We start from the raw sequence: 20,041 nt of genomic DNA, 5'->3' as shown, positions 1-20,041 counted from the left end.
TGTTGCTCAAGTGAACTGCTTTGTCCTTGATGGAGCTGAGTTTCTTGAGCGTTATTGGAGCTGTACTAGTCCAGGCAAGTGAGACCCCCAGCAGATCATTGAATCAGGATAAATTAGGCACTATGGTAAGTTTCCTATAATTGTATTCACTCACAGGCCTTATGGGGGTGCAAAAAACTAAACAATCGTTTGGGTGCAAAACCAATGTTTTGGGGGGTTTTAACCCAAGTCTTTTAAAAACAGTGCAAATGAACTAGTTAGTATTTCCCAATTTAACTAGATTACAGCTTTGTATCTTTTTAAAGGATCAGTGCTGGGTCCATAAAATCATGCAGGGCATGGATAAGGTAAATAGACAAGGTCTTTTCCCTGGGTTTGGGAGTCCAGAACTAGACGGCATAGATTTAGGGTGAGAGGGGAAAGATATAAAAGAGACCTGAGGGACAACTTTTTCACGCAGAGGGTGATGCACATGTGGAATGGCTGCCAGAGGAAGTAGTGGAGGCTAGTACAATTGCAACATTTAAAAGGCATCTGGATGGATATACGAATAGGAAGGGTTTGGAGGGATATGGGCCGGGTGCTGGCAGGTGGGACTAGATTGGGTTGGGATATCTGATCAGCATGGAGGAGTTGGAACAAAGGTTCTGTTTCCGTGCTGTACATCTCTATGACTCTATAAGTGGCTAGCATTGCTGCCTCACAGGACCAGGGACCCAGGTTCAATGGCAGCCTTGGGCGACTGTCTGTGTGGAGTTTGTACGTTCTCTCCTGCCTGAGTGGGTTTACTCCCATAGTCCAAAGATTCCAGATTAGGATCAGTGGCCACACTAAATCATTCATAGTGTCCAGGAATGTGCAGGCTAGGCAGGTTAGCCATGGGGAATGCAGCGTTATGAGGTTAGATTCGGGTGGGATGCTGTTTGGAGGGTCAGTGTGACTTGATGGCCTGAATGGCCTCTTTCCGACCTGTAGGGTTTCTATAATAAATGATCAATTTCAGTTGTTTGACATCAGGTGGCACTTGAAATACTTGGTTTTGTGATAAGATCATTTTCAGCTGTATTAATCAAACTTCAGCAAGTCATCATTCTTACGTGTATCGAGATATATTTTTCAGTAATTTGGGGTTTTTAAAAATCGAATTTAAAAAGCTCATCATCTTGTCAAATGGCAAGGCAAGTTTGAAGGGCCAAATGGCCACTCCTCTATCTGTTTGTTACATTCTAATGGTACACAGCAGAGTTTGTGCTTGGCAATATGCAAATGAGTTGGAACAGAGCCTCAAAACAGGAATAGACACATTAATTTGGTTACAACTTGGGAGACATGGTACAACAGAATCTTGTGAGCAAATAAGTATTTAATTGGCTGGAAAGTGTTTTGGAACATCTGAGATTATGAAAGCAAGACATTGTAGATAATATTGAGACAAGTGATCAAAACAAATTGGTCAGTTTTAAAAAGCATCTTAAAATGGGAGAATGCTAGAAATATTTAGGGAGAGAATTGCAAAGCAGAAGTTCTGGGTAGTTAAAGTTCCATCTGGCAATGGGGCAGTGATGAAAATTAGGGCTGCACAAGAAGCTGGAATTGGAGGAGACAATCTTACTGGATTAAAGGGCAGGAGAAGGTTAGAGAAATACCACAAACCTACAGATGAAGTACATCATATCTCACCGACAGTTTGCTCCCCACTCCAGTCAATCCCTCCATTCCTCATTCCCTAACTATCTAACTGCATTCACCTCTGTGGTCCTGACAATGATCCTGTAGTAATACTGCGAGCTGCTCCCTGCATCCTTGTCTTTGTCCTCTCGCCTGAGGCTCACTGCTACTGGCCCAAGGGTCTCGTCTGTTCCAAAGAAGTTCTGATGTTCTGTAGAAATCAAAGCAGAATGATCACTTTTGAAGTCAATGGTGACAAATACCAACAGAATGGAGACTGAATTCTACTAACTCAGTGAGAATAGAAAGCAGAGTGCACAGCTAATATTCATGTACAGTGGGAAAGACAGTATCACAAGATTGTTGGAGAGGTTTATTAATAAAACAGATTGAAACAAAACAGTAATACTTGGTTATACAGAAGCTCTATTTTGAAGTATACAAGACAAGGTAAAAGTTTTTCCTTCCAGGGTGGAAACTGGGGCCATTTTAAGAACTGCGGAGTGGGCGGCACGTTCTATGAGCATACACTTTTTGTTACATCTTTGGATTGTGACACATTCAGGTCCAATTTTCAACACCCAACATTCTCCCTTTCCAAATAGCCCAAATTTGTCCATGTCAAAAGATGGCTGCCATGCCAGACATGAGACAGCTGTGGCATACTTGCAAGGGTAACTATCAGGAAGGGACAGCCAGGAGCAAAGCAACCAACACTTCCTTCTCTAGCAATTGTTTATGCTCGCTTGGCACTCAAGATGGCTGGCTCCAGAACAGGGGCTTTTGACTGCCTAGGCGCTTGCTTCAGCCTGACCACAATATCCTCTTGTCAGCTCATGCAATTTGGGGACACTGATCGATGGCCTCAACAAAGCATTGTAAGAGAAAGAACTGCTTGCAGCACTGACAGGAAACGTTTCAAGACATATAACCACATGGGGAAATAAACAGCACAGGTCTCCAAGGTGCTGACAGCTTAAAAGCAGAGGTAAAATGCAACCCTCTACAATGAGACTGAGTACAGGAAAGATAAAACAATTGAAGCTGAACAGCAAGACTCTTCCAAGCCCAGGTCTACAATGACACGTTACGAGGTTTTGATTGTCATATCTCTCTCAGGAGCTTGCTTTTCCTGTCAAAACCTTGAGGGTTTCCCCTCATTCAATATGAGTGGACAAGCTCAATATCACAGGCCAATGCGAAATACTCCTTTAATAGATGACAGCCATGTGTGTACCCATGGGGAAATAAAGCCAAGTCTTATACTCCTCATCAATCACTCATGCTGGAGAGAGCTGGCGTGGGGTGGATTATAGCAACAGACTCAGTTGTGCTGCAAATACCCGCTGTTAACATAGAGAACTTACAACACCGAAACAAGCTATTTGACCCAACAGAGCGGTATGTTCACACACCACTTGTGTCTCCTCTTAATCCTCTTCATCTCACTAGTTCAACATATTCTTTCATTCCTTTCCCCATCATGTGATTATCCAGCTCCTCCTGAAGTGCAGATATACTGATCACTTCAACCATACCCTATGGTAACCACAAATCTGGAATAAGAATTTCTCCTGAAATCCTTTTTGGATTCATTAGTGTCATGCTTATATTTAAGTTTTTAGCCTTTAGTTCTGGTCTCTCCAACAAAGGGAAATACATTCTCGACATTCACATTATCAAAATCCTTTCATTTAAAGACCTTTGTCAGGTCATTGTGAGAAGAAAGGTAGGCGAAAGGAAAATAGCTCCAACTTGTTCAACTATTTCTGACATGTATAACCTCCCAGTTCTGCTCAATTGTATTTGCATCTTCCAGAGTGTTCTGCATTATTAAGTGCGATGTAAACAAGGTTCAGACAGGTTCTATTTAGGCATTATTTCTGTACACGCTGTAACAACTCGGAGTGTTTGATGGGGACAGTGTAGAGGGAGCTTTACTCTATACCTAAGCTTGTGCTGCCCCTGTCCTGGGAATGTTTGATGGGGGGACAGTGTAGAGCGAGCTTTACTCTATACCTAAGCTTGTGCTGCCTCTGTCCTGGGTGTGTTTGATGGGGGACAGTGTAGACAGAGCTTTACTCTGTACCTAAGCTTGTGCTGCCCCTGTCCTGGGGGGTGTTTGATGGGGGACAGTGTAGACAGAGCTTTACTCTGTATCTAACCCAGTGTTGCCCTGTCCTGGGGAGTATTTGGTGGGAATATTGTGGAGGGAGCTTTACTCTGTATCTAACCCCGTGCTGCCCCTGTCCTGGGAGTGTTTGACTGGGAAAGTGTAGAAGGAACTTTACTCTGTACCTAACCTCGTGCTGCCCCTGTCCTGGGAGTGTTTGATGGGGGACAGTGTAAAGGCAACTTTACTCTGTACCTAACCTTGTGCAGTCCCTGTCCTGGGGAGTGTTTGGTGGGAATATTGTGGAGGAAGATTTACTCTGTATCTAACCCCCAAGCTGTCCCTGTCCTGGGAGCATTTGATGGGAGACAGTGTAGACGGAACTTTACTCTGTACCTAACCCCATGCTGTCCCTGTCCTGGGGGGTGTTTGATAGGGTCAGTGCAGAGGGAGCATTACTCTGCACCTGGAAGCAAAGATGAAGTGCAGCTTCTGTAATTAGCGAGTAGCTGTAGTTACAACCTGAATGCAGTTTTAATTCTTAAACTATTACCTTTGCCGCTGAAATACTTTCGGTAATAGTTGGCGCCCAGGTCTGCATGTTCAATGAAGTAAGCAGCCGTCCCTTGCCGAGCCAGATAGCTCTCCCGGGGTTCCTCCAGCACAGACACAGCAGCATTGGGGCACTGGCTGGCATTCTGTGGCTCCACCTCGCCACCCACCTCATTGCGGAAATGTGGGCAACTTAGGACCAGCTGGGTGTCCTTGCCATCACCCTGGTCTCCTCCGGTGCTACCACTGGCCGCTGTTGGCACGACCCCTTTGGCCAACAACTGGTGGAGCTCCTCGGTGCTGCCACTGTTGCTGGGCGAGGTAGGCTGTGCGGGCAGCTGGGAAGCGGCAGAGGCGCCGGTGATGATGTTCTTGCGCCGCCCAGTGCTGTCACGGTTGGAGACAGCACGGTGCAGGTCAAACAGGATGCTCTGCACGTCATAGTGGACCACGTTCCTTGCACTGGCCCAGAGTTGGCAAGTGTCATTCTGGCTCGGCACCAGTGCTGATGCTGGGGGTGGTGACCTTGGGCTCTCTGGGTCACTTTTCTGGGTCTTGAGCTTTCGGAACACTGAGGCCTCAGCGGGTGGCTCCACCGCAAGCTTTGGCCTCCCCTTTGTTGCTTTCTCCTCGGCACCAGGGCTCTCTGTCAGGCCCAGCAGCAAGTAGGGGTCTTGGAATCGAGCAGCACTGGTGACCTCTGACCCTGGCCGATTGGCTTCACCTTCTCCGTCCCGTGACTGCTGACGCTCAATGGAGGAGGCACTGCCGTAGTCCCGGTGGAGGGCTGCCCCAGGGGAAGGGTGAGCAGCCCGCTGGTCTGAGTCCTGGCTGCAGCTGCTATCTGTGATGGTCACCTCACTGTTGCTGCGCTGGATCACCGGGTTGCGTCCCTGTGCTGTCATCTTGGCCACCAGCTGCACAGTCTCACACTCCTGCGTCTCCTCCTTCACGTTGCCCTTGGTGCCAGTAGCCTCGTCAAGGGGTCGACAGGGCCCTTTATCTTCACTGCCGTGATTCCTTGCAGCGCCATCCTCCAGCGACTCCCGCCGGGGCGGCCATTCTGAAATCCTGGCCCGCACTGTTGTCCCGACAGGCTCAGGAGTTGACCTAGTTGCCTTGGGTTCAAAGTTCACTGCCGACAGCAAAGGCCGGTGGTTGTTCCTCTTGAACTTCCTGTAGAAAAAATCGTCCGACTGCATGTCCTGTACCCCTTAAAGTGGGATCCTCCCTCCCTTGCAGTTCCTCACGCACAGGACAATGGCACCCACCCGTTGGGGGAGTGAGTTACTGGCTTGAGAGTGCCCGAGATTGCCAGGCAGGAGCCTTGGTTGGGTGGGGAAAGAACATCTCTTCCCCTTGCACGGAAACTCAATTGGAGGACTCTGCATAGGGCCCTTACATCCTCAGAACGACTGCTCTCTTCGTCCCAAACAGCACCGAATCACTGAAGAGGCGAAGGCCATTACAGGGGACAGGAGAAGTGACATAGAGCAGTGAGGCAATTGTGAAGGTCAACAGTTCAGTAATTAAGGGAGCATAATGGTGCTTTCAATCACAGACCTACATCGAATATCTTCAGCCTTGCTGATCAAATCTCGTGCTGGTTTCCTTCATTTCAGGCTGTTGAGTATGAATTTTTGCATAGTCAAAATCAATATGACCTGGAGAAAACAAGGAAAAGGCAAGACTTAAATAAAGGGTAAAGCTCTCTCCACATTGTCCAAAATAAAATTTATAGGGCAAGTACAGGATTAAATAAAAATCAAATTCCCCTCTACTCTTTTAAACTTTCAAAAGTAAAGCTCCCTTGATACTGTCCCCATCAAACACTCCCAGGACAGATAGAGGATAGGGTTAGATACAGAGTAAAACTTCTTCTCAACTTTTAAGCTGAAAGTAAAGCTCCCTCCAGATTGTTCCCATCATATACTCCCAGGACAGATAAGCATGAGGTTTAATACAGAGTAAAGCTTCCTCCACAATATGCCCAACAAATACAACAGGGACAGCATATGGTTATATTAAATCTCCCCTTCAAACTTAAATTCAAGCTCCCCCAATACTGTTCCCATCAAACCTAAGGCTACCTCTACATCGACAACATCAAACACTCCTGCGACGGACGGTTTGATACAGAATAATTCCCAGGATAGGTATATGACAGGGTTAGATACAGAGTAAAGATCTCTTTACACAGTCCCCAGTGAATACTCCCAGGGCAGAAGGAGCATGGGGTTAGATACACAGCATGTACTACAACGCTGTCCCATAAAAACACCCTTTAATTTGTTACATTGAAGTCTTTGTTACACAAATATATATCTTTTGCTTTTGCCAGAGTTTTACTGATGAGAATGACCTGATGGGAAAGGAGACTGGTCCCATTGCCAATCTTTCTGACATGAGCTGAGCTGAGCTCAACTGAACTGAACGTCTAGATGAGACAGGATGGGGTGGGAATAGTCAGCAAATTGAGTGTGGCTGCCATAACTGCCTTCTGACCTCAGTGAAATGGCCTGGTGAATAGGAGACCGGAGCAAGGTGGGGATCTCAGTCATGACAGTAGCGGCCATTGACCAAGATGCTATGTGAAACATTTTAGAGAAGTGTTGAAGGGGTAGTGGGGCAGAAGATATTAGGACCATAACAAAATCCTATAAAGCAATTCTTAAAAGAAAACAATGCTTAAAAACACCACTGGAAGGCCTTGTGAGTGGTTGGGGAGCAAAAATAAAATCAGAGGCTTTCAATAATTGAAAGGTTTCTGGAATTAAACCAATGTCTTATGTTTGATCTTACCCACAAGGGATGCTCCACCTACAGATGGTCAACAGTACAAGGGTCATGACAGTAGTTTGGCTAGCTGCCTCCACTGAAGGTAAACTGTTGTTACTGTAATAGACTGATGCTTAGCTTCCAACGTGCCATGGCTTCTCCACTCCCCCTTGCTGTCCCTCAACTTCCCACTTCCAACTCCCAATTTAAACGGAGACCCAGTCTACCCGCTCACGCTCCACAACCACCTGGTTATGACCACCATCCCTAACCAAGTCCACAGGACTGAACAGGCTTCTTAAGCAAGGGTGGCCATTTTGAAACCCGCAGGTCAAAGGTCAAGGGGGACAGAACTTTGCGGATGAAAATCAGGAGGAAGCAAATGTACAGGAAAACTTGCTTTTAATACAGCAATTTTAACATAGTAAAATGTCCCTAAAGTCCTTTAATCCCAGAAACAACCTGACACACATTTAACCATATTAGTGACCAGTGACCAAAAGCTTGGCCAAAACAGTCAGCTTTAAAGACCATCATAAAGGAGGAGAGAATTAGGGAGTTATAGGGAAGATGTTCCAATACATAGGGTCAGCAGTATTAAAGTCAGCGGTATTACTGATCAAGGCTGGAATTGGATGTGGAAATTGAAAGAAAGCAATGAAACATCAGGGGGGGATTGTGAAGAGAAGAAAAGTTGGTGGATGAGTAAAAGATGAAAAGCTCCACACTTGGTCTTCACAGAACTGACAACAGCAGTGTGCTTTTTTTTTGCCATTGACTGTTCAGTCAGATCTCTGCACAAAGACTGAAAGGAGCCGCAAACAGAGAGTGAGCAGAAGCCAGATCGTTAAGGTGCCCTTGTCCTCTCCATACTGCACCAAATAGGCAGAATCCTTTCCCCTTCAGTCTGCGCCAGATGGCACCACTTGAAGAGTTAAATAATTAATTGAATAGAACGACAGTGTGATTAGAAACATTCATTAGCATTAATTAAGCTCACGTTTTCCAGTAACCCGGGGTCCCTGGGCACTCAATATTTAATCAGATCAGTGCTCTTGACTGATGGATCTGCTCGCTGAATCACTCCCCAGCTTCTCTTCCCCCCCCCTACCATCCCCCAGCTTAACAGCATCTCACCCAAAACAGCCACCATTACATAGGCAGCTAGAGGGGATCCAAAAAGACGTCACTTCAGGGTACACAAGGTCTTTCAGGTGTACACAATTCAGAGGGATTTTTAAAAAAAAGTGTAGACAAGGCAAAACTATTTACCTCCTGCTATTGGAAACAATTGAACACAGATTTAAGATAATTAGCAAAAGAACAAAAAAAAGTCTTTTTTTAAAGTAAGCAAGTTATGATGACTTAGAATGTGCTTCTTGAAAGGACAATGGGACCGGACTCCATAATAAAAGGAAAGTGGATAGATTCTTGAAAGGAAAAAAATTGTAGGATAGTGGGGACAGAGGAGGGCTCTGATTTGATCGCTCTTTCAAAGAACTGGCACAATGGGCCAAATGGCCTTCCTCCGAGCTGTATGTTTGATGATGTGAGTAGCCTGCCAATTCTGATTGCAACCAGTTATACAGAAGTGATTGAAAGCCCACACCTTCCTGCGAGATGAGGGAATTGGCTCCAAAGCTTTGTAGATAAGTTATCATGCACTTCCTAGCAATTTCACTATCACCCTCAGGTGACCCCCATTCTCCTACTCACACCCACAATTATCTATCAAAGGCCTAATGGCTGTGATTGATCGTTCAGTCCCCCTCATGGGAGTAGATCCATTCTGCAAACTAGGCATAACATCATTGTAGTCTCTCATTTCCTAACAGAGGCAGATGGGCCTAGCTTTTGTTTTTTTCATACATCCAAAAGTACTATTACACAATTACACACAATCGAACAGTTTTGTCCCTATCACCAAACCACTGTGATTTTACTTTTTGTTTTTAATTACTAATTACCACCAGTAAATCATTTGGCCAGCTGAATGTTTACATGAAAAGCCTGTTATTGTCAATGCAAACAATTAGAAGGTGAGGGAGAGGTCGGGAGAGCAAGAATGGATTAAACCAGGACAAGGAAATAAAGCACTGCATCCCCTGTGGTGCCCAACTCTCTCTCTAAAGACGTCAAGGATATTAGTGGGCATGGTATATTCCATCTCTAAGGACACCCAGGCACGGATATAACGGTGGATGATGAAACAGTTTCACAAAGGCCGGTGTCCCATCACCAAGTCACCCTTTATTTACATGTGCATAATACATGACACTGGCTCAGCTTGCTTAGAACTGGCTCCTAGAGTGAATAGAACCCCTGACACTCCTGTTTATCTTCTTTTTTACCACCAGGAAGATAAGAAAACACCCGGGTGGCCAGTGACAAACACTGCCCTTCACATCAAAGGGCAGTGCTGTGTGATCAAAACAGTGAAGGGGGGGGGGTAGGGACTAAATCAAAATAGAGTTGGAGGGAGAAATGATGCACTCCACTCCCTGCGGCGCCCACCTCTCCCTGAACAACTCCAGGGTGTTGGTGGACACCGCGTGCTCCTTCTCCAAGGACACCCGGGCCCTAACGTAACCGCGGAAGAGGGGCAGGCAGTCGTCCCCAACGACCCCCTCCACGGCCCGCTGCCTGGACCTGTTTATGGCCAGTTTGGCCAGGCCCAGGAGCAGACCCACGAGGAGGTCTTCAGACCTGCCCTCCTTCCTCCGTACCGGGTGCCCAAAGATCAGGAGCGTGGGACTGAAGTGCAGCCAAAAGCAGAGGAGGAGGTTTCTAAGAAAATCAAAAAGGGGGTGCAAACACCCACACCCCATATATACATGTTCCACGGACTCCACAGCGCCACAGAGCAAGCAATTGGGCTGGGAGTCCGTGAACCACCGCAACCTGCGGTTGCAGGGGACTGCTGCGTGCAGCACCCTCCACCCCAGATCCCCGAGAGAAAGGGGGAGGACTACCACGTAGAGAGCCCTCCACTGGGGATCCCCACCGCCCGGTGCACTCCTGTTTATTTTTTTTTACTGCTGCGTGCAGCACCACTCCTGTTTATTTTTTTTTTAATAATTTAACCCCCACACTACCACCTAACTGCGGTAGTGCTTATTTTATCCCCAGCACCCATGGTGTGTGTGTGCAGGTGTGAGACACAGTGAAAGACACAAAGTGCACCAATCTTTATTCAATTTCCACCACCAGGAAGATAGGAAAACACCCGGGTGGCCAGTGACAAGCACTGCCCTTCACATCAAGGGACAGTGCTGTGTGATCAAAACAGTGAAGGGGAGGGTAGGGACTAAATCAAAATAGAGTTGGAGGGAGAAATGATGCACTCCACTCCCTGCGGCACCCACCTCTCCCTGAACAACTCCAGGGTGTTGGTGGACACCGCGTGCTCCTTCTCCAAGGACACCCGGGCTCTAACGTAACCGCGGAAGAGGGGCAGGCAGTCGGCCCTAACGACCCCCTCCACGGCCCGCTGCCTGGACCTGTTGATGGCCAGTTTGGCCAGGCCCAGGAGCAGACCCACGAGGAGGTCTTCAGACCTGCCCTCCTTCCTCCGTACCGGGTGCCCAAAGATCAGGAGCGTGGGACTGAAGTGCAGCCAAAAGCAGAGGAGGAGGTTTCTAAGAAAATCAAAAAGGGGGTGCAAACACCCACACCCCATATATACATGTTCCACGGACTCCACAGCGCCACAGAGCAAGCAATTGGGCTGGGAGTCCGTGAACCACCGCAACCTGCGGTTGCAGGGGACTGCTGCGTGCAGCACCCTCCACCCCAGATCCCCGAGAGAAAGGGGGAGGACTCCCACATAGAGAGCCCTCCACTGGGGATCCCCACCGCCCGGTGCACTCCTGTTTATATCTGTCAGCCAGGGCTCCCTGATTGGACCAGCTTAACAGCCCCAAGCAAGGAACTCATTCAATGGCTGGCTGACCTCATTCCAATCACATCTCTCCCCCTTTAAGTCCTGGGACATAGGCCTGTTCTTTTTCCTGTAGTTTCTCCTGGGGAGTTTTCAACAAGGTCCAGTTGCTCCGACTCTGCTGGCGTGTATCGGACCGTAGTCCACCTCTTGCGCCCGGAGCGTCTTGGAAGAAATTCACCTTCTTCTTCAGGTGGTGATGGCATCAACACTGCAGCATCTGCCCTTTCCATTTTGTCCTGAGAGATTTCTTCGATGCTAGGCAGAGGGGGAGAACTCACGGGTTCTGACATCCTTGCTGGATGTTCTGAGGGGCTGGCTATGTTTTGCTCCTGCCACATTTGAGAGATTGTGGGTGTCATGTGATCCATGTGCTTGTTCAGGACCACCTCATCTATTCAAACTTTGTACGCCATGGGATGTGACCTCGTTTCGACTGTGCCTCTTACCCATGCAGGGATATTCCCCTGATTTTGACACCAAACTTCATCCCCTGAAGTAAACTGTCTATCTTGTTTAGAGGAGCATTGCGTCCAGATTGGCGTTCCTGATGTAGTTTCACCCCCTCCTGTCAGGTCAAGAACGATCAGGTTTAACCTGGTGCACAGTCTTCTCCCTATTAGCAACTCTGCTGGAGCTGTCCCTGTGATTTCGTAAGGGGTGGTTCTATAATCAGACAGAACCAGGACAGTTGGCTATCGAATGTAGGCTGTTTCTTTAAGCCTGCCTTCAAAGTTTGAACTGCTCTTTCTGCCTGACCATTGGATGATGGATGGTATGGGGCGGTCCTTACATGCTTCATGCCATTCATCTTTAGGAAATTCCGAATTTCCTGCTGGTGAACACTAGCCCACTGTCTGTGACTAACACCTCTGGGAGTCCGTGTATTGCAAATTCAGAATTTGCTCGCAGATTTTCAATCATCCCTGTGCTTTTTCGAATGAACTCTGTGCATTCCTCCACTTTGCATGGGTATTTACAATGACTAAGAAAATTGAGCCCATGAAAGGACCCGTATAGTTGCCTTTAACTCAGTCCAGGGTTTGCCCGGCCATCCCCACAAATGTGGGGTGCTGCTGGCAGTAATGTTTGTCCTTGTTGGCATTCTGGATATTGCCCCACCAACGTAGTTGTGTCAGCATCCAAACCTGACTGCCAGACATAACTTCTCGCCAACATGTTCATATTGGAAACCTTGGATGACCCTGATGGAGTTCTGACAGCAATCGTTGCTCGGGACAATCACTCTTGTTCCCTGTAATAATATGAGATGGAAATGTGTTGCTGGAAAAACGCAGCAGGTCAGGCAGCATCTAGGGAACAGGAGAATCGACGTTTCGGGCATTAGCCCTTCTTCAGGATGATTTCCTGAAGAAGGGCTAATGCCCGAAACGTCGATTCTCCTGTTCCCTAGATGCTGCCTGACCTGCTGCGTTTTTCCAGCAACACATTTCCATCTCTGATCTCCAGCATCTGCAGACCTCACTTTCTCCCTGTAATAATATGCCATCCTCTACTGTGATCTGATCTCGCCAGGTACAGAAAGGTTTCAGTTCTGGTTGTGATGGCCCTTTTGTTTCTCCCATTACCACCAGCTATGGATGTAGGTTTGCTCGCTGAGCTGGAAGGTTCATTTCCAGACATTTCGTTACCTTTCTAGGTAACATCTTCAGTGGGCCTCCAGGCGAAGCATTGTACATGATTCCTGCTTTCTATTTATATGTTTGGGTTTCTTTGGGTTGATGATGTCATTTCCTGTGGTGAGGTCTGGAAATGAACCTTCCAGCTCAGCGAGCAAAGTTACATCCAGAACCTCAACCTAGGCTACAAATCTTCTCAAAACTCACCACCACCAGCTATTTTAATTTTGCTAGGACGGGATCTTTTTGTGTCAACAGTCCAATATTGTCAGCACTGGCCAGAGGGGTGTCCTGAAAAATTTAAACCAGAGTGGATTCGTCGAGTGACGGCACCATTGGTGGGGTGCCCGCCAGTGGGAGGCAGCTCAAGGCATCTGCATTTGCCACATGGCCTCCCAGATGGTGTTCCAACTTGTAATTGTACACACTCCGAATAAGAACCTACCGCTGAATTCGACCTGAAGCCATGGGCAGCATGGCCTTGTCCTCTTTAAGTAGCCTTGGGGGTTTCTGGTTTATTACTATCACAAATTTACATCCGTAAAAGGTATTGGTGGAATTTTCTCACAACAAAGATGACTGCCAAACCTTCCTTCTCTACCTGGGTGTATTTCCATTCAATCTCAGCCAAAGTCTGGGAAGCATACACCATCAGGCATTTCTCTCCACTGGCCAACAGTGAGCCAACACTACCCCGGATACCATATGGGGAGGCATCACATGTCAGCATGTCATCTTGTGTGGGATTGTGGTGTGCCCAACACCTTAGACAACAAATGCTGCTTCTTCACTTCTCCAAAGGCCATATCTTGGCTACGAGACCATTTCCAAGACTTTTTCAATAGCAGATGTAAGGGTGCCAGGATGGAGGTCAAGTTATGTATGAATTTTCCATAATTCATCAAGGAAAGACCAATACTTTGGTACAGACATGAGAGCTGGGGCACCTTTGATTGCCCTCACTTTACCTTCCAATGGATGTAACCCAGTTTTGTTGACTCTGTAGCCCAAGTGGGTCATTTGGGGTGCTTGGAACACCCATTTTTCCCTTCAAAGGTATACCCCGCCTTGGAGAAATGTTTAAACACTATGCTCAAGTTCTCTAAATGCTCTTTATTTGCCTTCCCAGTTAGTAGCGTGTCATCCAGATAAATGGTGACCTGTTCTCCATGGTCTGCTGGAAAGTTGTAACAATTTGATAATACCCAAAAGGCAGGCTTGTATATTGGTACAAATTCTTATGGGTATTAATTGTAGCATACTTCTGGGAATCCTCATCTAATCACAGTTGTAGCTTTACATAGCTCATGTCCAGCTTCGTGAAGGACAGCCAGTTTTGCATGTAACTCTCCATGTGAGGGATTGGGCACCTATGCAGCTGCAAAAAGTGGTTTACTATTTGCTTAAAATCCCCACAAAGGTGAACCGAGCCGTCAGGCTTCATTATTGGTACGACCGCTGCTGCCCATTCCACAAACTGTACTGTTGGATGATTCCCGATTTCTGCATTTACTTTTGTACATAGAGCAAATAGCACTGGGCAGGCCTTGCAGAATCATGGAATTGCTTCTTGGTCAACTTGCAAGGTGGCCTTGGCCCCTTTGATAGCCCCTAGACCTTCCTGAAAAATTTCAGGGTATTTAATTAGGACTTCCCTTAGACAGCCATTTTCTAATCGAAAGATGTTGAGCCAATCAATTTGAATCTTTCTCAACAAATTTCACTCCCTCAAGCTTGGACCCAAGCCTTTCACTACAATCATACCGGAACCGAAGTTGTACCCTTAATCCGGAGCGGTTGCTCGGAATAGGTTCTCATCCAAGCTGAGGTCTAACACAAACTTAAGGGTTGGAGTCCTGAATGAATTTTGGTAATCACTGATACAGCTGCACCAGTATCGACCTCCATTAGAATTGGCTGACCATTTAACTAAATGTTTATGTTGATTGATTCTGATCTGGATGTTGCTAAGCAATTTAACTGTTCCAAATCAGCTGCAGGTAATCTTTTCAGGGTGTGCACTCTTCTGGATACCAGCATATGAATTCTCTTACTCAATTCATGCCCAATGGAGCTCTTTAGCTGCCTCAAGTCCTCATGCTGGCAGCAACTACAATGGCTTGCCAACCTGGATCCTCAAGAAAATTTTAACCGTCAGCCAAGGCTAGGCTTTGTTTTGGCATTTTGCTGTTGCCTGACCTAGGGTCCCTCTATTCAAGATATGTCCTGAGTGAGGCTGCACACTTGCCTTCACTCAAGTGGTGTTCCCCAAGGTCAGTCAGCCTGTCAAGGGTGTCCACTTCCGTTGGAATACTATGTAACTCATATGCTCCACTTGCCACACTTTCTCCTTTCAGGGCTAGTTGTAGAGCCTGTTTCAAGTCCAGTTGGGCTTCAGCTAATGGGCACTTTTGCATGGTCACATCATTAATCCCACATACCAGTCTCTCCTTACCTCACTTATGGTTAAACCAAAATCACATGTCTCTGCCAGTCATCATAACCTCATTAAAAAATCCCAACATGGATTCCCCTGGTTCTGTAACTGTTGAGTAACTTCCCAAATAGTGACATGCTGCCAGAAACGCTTACCCCAATGCAAAGAAGATTGTTGCGAGCGAATCTCTTTTGGGGTGTGTTTTTCTTATTACACTGAAATAACTCCATGAAGGCTGGCATCCCGTCACCAAGTCCCCCTTTATTTACACGTACATAGTCATGACACTGGCCCAACTTGCTCAGAGCCAGCTTCTAGAGTGCACAGAAACCTGGCACTCCTGTTTATATCCATCAGTCAGGACTCCCTGATTGGACCAGGTTAAGAACCCCAATCAGGGAACTCATACTCTTATCAGAATTAAACCAAAAGAACTGGGGATGCTGTAAATCAGAGACAAAAACAGAAATTGCTGGAAAAGTGCAGCAAGTCTGACAGCATCTGTGGCAAGAAATCAGAGTTAATGTTTCAGGTCCAGTTCTGAGGAAGGGTCATTCAACCTGAACATTAACTGCTGAGCTTTTCCATCAATTTCTATTTTTGTCTCATAATCTACGAGGTCCACCTGACTGACCTCGTTCCAATTACTTCAGGCAAGGAGCAGGTAGTCAGTTTTAACCTCTGATTAAGTAATGCCTACAGTCATAGTAATTGTCCCTATATGAAATAAGAGCCAACCAAGATCATGCTCTCATCTTAATCGCTTGGTGAAAAAGAGAAGTGCTATCATTTTTTTAAAAAATAGGATGAGGCACCTTGTTAAAAAGGGGTAGGACAAAATGCACAGAGATCATGGCTCAGTAGATGATATTGTCTCTCTCACCCGGTCGCCATTAACTAAATCAGCAAGGCAGGTTCATCCCAGGACTGAGGGAGCATATCAAATTTAGGACAAAACTTTAAACCCACAGACCCATATGCCATCACAAGAGTGACATGTTTCAGAGCACAGAGTAAATCTCTCCAGTGTCCTGGAGCAATATTTAGCCTTCATTAACATTATTGAAAAACAGATGATCTGTTCATTATCGCACTGCTGTTTGTGGGAGCTTGCTGTGAGCAAAATGGGAACTGCATTTTCAACGTAACAAGAATACTTTGCTGACTGTAAAGCATTTTGGAACACCTTCATGTCATGAAAAACACAATAGAAATGTAAGTCCTCCCTTCATCTATAAATACTAATTGCTAATAAAATAATATTGCATAATACAGAATTATTGGATTGTCTGGGGGGAGATGGCCCTGATGTTAGAACAGTGATCAAAAATTATGCTCTATGTATTATTCACCAAGTCGTCTGTTCTACATACAGTGGTTCCCCCGTACCTGGGGGGGATATGTTCCAAGACCTGCCATGGAAGCCCGAAACCATGTATAGGAGCGAGCCCATTCCTTTAAATGGACAAATACCTTTCCAGCAGCGTCCTGGTCCCTGGTGCCGGAAGGTTCCCTGTAATAGGTTTGGGCTGTGGTAAACCGCAGGTCACTGAAATCACAGAAAATGATTCCGCGGACACGGGGGTCACCCTGTAGTATGCAATGGACTGTTTTTCTCTGCAATATAGATAGGGATTGCTGTTCTCTGCACAAGACACAGGAACCCTTCTCTGTAAATCCTGGCAAGCAAAGTTTACATTTGGATTAATGTGACAATCCATTGACAAATATCTGCTTTGATCATCCCTTTATCTATCCATGAATTCTGAAAGCATTACCACACTTCAAAGCTTCAGAAGGATATTAGAAAAAAAAGATGGTAGGAGATAGTTACTTCCTGCTGTTTTTCACTGGTATTCACAAGGACCTGCCAATCAACTGTGCAGTAAATTAACCCCAATTTGACCTTAGGATTCACAGCAACTAGACTTTATATTTTGAAATATTGGCCTGCTTAATCACGCTATTAGCTATTCTCTATAATACATACAGGAACAGCTATTCCCCAAGGTAGACACGGGAGCTATCATTCCCGACAATATACATGGGAGATGCTATTCCCTACAGTATAAGGGAGCCTCCATTCCCCACAGTATACATGGAAGCTGCTGTTCCTCACAATATACACAGGAGCCACCATCCCCTATAATATGCACAGGAGTTGCCCATTTTTTTATAATGTACATAGAGTTTGCCATTCTCTATAAAATACACAGGAACTGGCATTCTCAACGACTTAGAGGATTTGCCATTCTCAGTGATATACACAGGGCCTACCAGTCTCAATCAGCATACACAAAATCTGCAATTGTCTATGATGTACACTGGGTCTGCTGTGGTATGTTATTCTCTAACAAACACAGATGATCCAAATCCTGATCACTTGCCTTTTAAGCCAAAAAAGGACAACTGCATGTATTTTTAACTGGTTTAAAGCTAGGAGTAGTGGTGCTCCAAAGATATTTTGAGGTACATATACACAGCTCACAAAAATGTAGTAAGTCAGGTACAATGAATAATCAAAATGCAAATAAAATATTGGTCTCTAACTGGAGAGCTGGATTATAAATGGGAGGAAGCTTTACTTCAGTTATAAGGATGTTGACCAGCAATTGAATTGGACTAGCCATATAAATACTATGGTAACAAGAGCAGGTCAAAAGCTAGAAATCCTGCAGCAATTATCTCACCTCCTGACTCCCCAAAGCCCACTCACCATCTACAATGCACAATCCCCACCTGCCTGGATGAGTGCAGCTCCAACAACACCCAAGAAGCTTGACACTACCCAAGATAAAGCAACCCATTTGATTGGCACCACATCCACAAACATTCAAATCCTCCATCATCAACGTTCAGTAGTTGCAATGTGTACCATCTACAAAAGGCACTGCAGAAATTCACCAAGGGTCCTCAGGCAGCACCTTCCAAAACCATAACCACTATTCATCTAGAAGGACAAGGACAGCAAATACATGGGAACACCACCATTAGCAAGTTCCCCACTAAACCACTCCACATCCTGATTTGGAAATATATCATTGTTTCTTCAGTGTCGCTGAGTGAAAACCTGAAACTTCCTCCTTAACAATATTGTGAGTTTCCTTTCATCACTCAAGGGGATATCTCACCATCACCTTTTCAAGGGCCCTGAGAAACAGGCAATAAATGCTGGCCCAGCCAGCAATGCCCACATCCCATCAATGAATTAAAAAAAACATTAAAACTGCTGAATAGAGACAGTTATTTCTTGCTGGTTTTACGGAGTTACAGCCTGGTTGAATATGCCTGGAGTAACTGTAGAGTTCTGGGCACTATATCTCAGAAGAGAGTTATTGGCCGTAGTAAAAATGAAGTACAGAGTCACCAGTATGTTACCAGGACTCCAAGAGTCAAGTTATGAGGAGCAATTACGTAAACAAGATTTATATGCCCTGGAATAACAAAAACTCAAGGGATATTTCAATTTATGACTTTGAAACTTCGACAGAAATTAACAAGCTGAATAGAGATAAACTATTTCTGTTGTTGGTAAAAGGTTAGATCAGAGAACATAACCTTAAAACCAGAGCCAGCAGAGAGGTTGGGAAGCAGGGAGACGGTGGTGTAATAGTGATGTCACTGGAACCATAACCCACAGGTCCAGGGCAAGTGCTCCAGGGACACATGTTCAAATTTCACCATGGTAGCTGATGGAATTTAAATTTAACTCAATAAATCTGAGATGTAAAAGTAGTCTCAGTAATGGTGACCAGGAATCTAAGATTGATTATTGCAAAAACCAATCTAGTCACTAAAACCCTTAGGGAAGAAAGTGATTGCCCAGTGTCAATTACATGTAACTCCAGAACAACATTCCCCCTAGGCTACCACACCAAGGTTCCATGCTTGGTGATTGGCCCTGGCATTCTGATTGCAGCATTGACCTTCTGTCCTGGAAGTCGTTGCCACATACAGGACTTGGAGACCTGCACAACCAGTAAGAAACTCAGAGGGACAGCTATGCAGATCCACAGCCTTGTTCCAGACTCTCAACTGCCTCAATCATTTAATTCTAAGGCAATTAGAGATACCAGTCTTGCCAGTAATACCCACATCCCATTAAAAAATAAAAACACTCTTTCTCACAGAGTATGGTTAGAAATGCAGAACTCTGCTCCACAAGCAGTAGTTGCCAGCCCAATTAATCATTTTAAACCTGAGATCGATAATTTTCTTTTTGCCAGCCAAGTATAGTCAGGGATATGGAGCCAAGGATGGTCAGGCAGAGTTGAGATACAGATCAAGCATTATCTCTTTGAATAATATAACAGGCTCAAGGGACAGAATGGCTTTCTCCTGTTCCAATGATCCTTGCTACTGGTGGATATTATTGAATTGTCCAAACCAATTTGGGAAGGGGGAGGAGGTTTGCTACAACTGTTTTCCATATCTTTGTACTGAAATAAAACAAAAGTCTGTTATAGTGTGCCCCATTCTTCTTCCAGATATATGCCAGTAAGTGGCAACATACAATATGGGGGATAAAAGTGGGTTGTGTTGCAATGATGCCCAAGGTCAAATATCCCACTGACACTTGCTATCTGTGCTCAGGCGTGAAAATGGGACCAATTTGGTAGAACCCGTTGGAAAGGGGTAGATGAATAAGGTGTGGACAATGATAAGCTAGCAGATAAGATGGCTGGAAAACAAAAATGAAAATGGCAGAGTGAAGAGGAAGACCAATTGGGAATACCTGGAGATAGAGAATCCGCCACCAGACAGTTCTAATAAAACTGCGTGTAGGGGTAACAAAATCGAGCCTGACCCGAATTCAAAACAGGCAGTCAAACTGAAATGGAAGAGATATTTAACAACAGATACCAAAATAGTATTTTTGCACCTGCGATTGAAACCGGGGGAGTTTTATTTTT

The 20,041-nt window shown here is 45.6% G+C and overlaps 1 protein-coding gene and 1 pseudogene across 5 annotated transcripts in view; one reads left to right on the top strand and one right to left on the bottom strand.

Moving 5' to 3' along the window:
* sipa1 (signal-induced proliferation-associated 1) overlaps positions 1 to 20,041 on the bottom strand; it is a 103,783-nt gene that overhangs the window by 38,697 nt on the left and 45,045 nt on the right. For 4 of the 5 annotated variants that reach the window (XM_087983770.1, XM_087983771.1, XM_087983772.1 and 1 more), the window contains exons 1-2: positions 4,335 to 5,550; positions 1,749 to 1,879 (exon numbers count right to left, since the gene is read on the bottom strand). In XM_087983770.1, the coding sequence (XP_087839896.1) occupies positions 1,749 to 1,879; positions 4,335 to 5,535 (1,332 nt within the window). In that variant the 5' untranslated portion in view covers positions 5,536 to 5,550. Of the gene's footprint in view, positions 1 to 1,748; positions 1,880 to 4,334; positions 5,998 to 20,041 lie in introns of those variants that run through there. The other variant, XM_043682663.2, reaches the window with a different exon arrangement.
* LOC148136199 (uncharacterized) overlaps positions 1 to 20,041 on the top strand; it is a 104,510-nt pseudogene that overhangs the window by 40,932 nt on the left and 43,537 nt on the right.

Source organism: Chiloscyllium plagiosum, unplaced genomic scaffold, assembly GCF_037043375.1.
Source record: "Chiloscyllium plagiosum isolate Xiang-an unplaced genomic scaffold, Cpla_swu_hap1 HiC_scaffold_46, whole genome shotgun sequence".
In the NCBI taxonomy this organism is placed as follows: Eukaryota; Metazoa; Chordata; class Chondrichthyes; order Orectolobiformes; family Hemiscylliidae; genus Chiloscyllium; species Chiloscyllium plagiosum.
The sequence above is the reverse complement of the archived record's forward strand: the minus strand, read 5'-3'. Positions and strand labels throughout refer to the sequence as shown.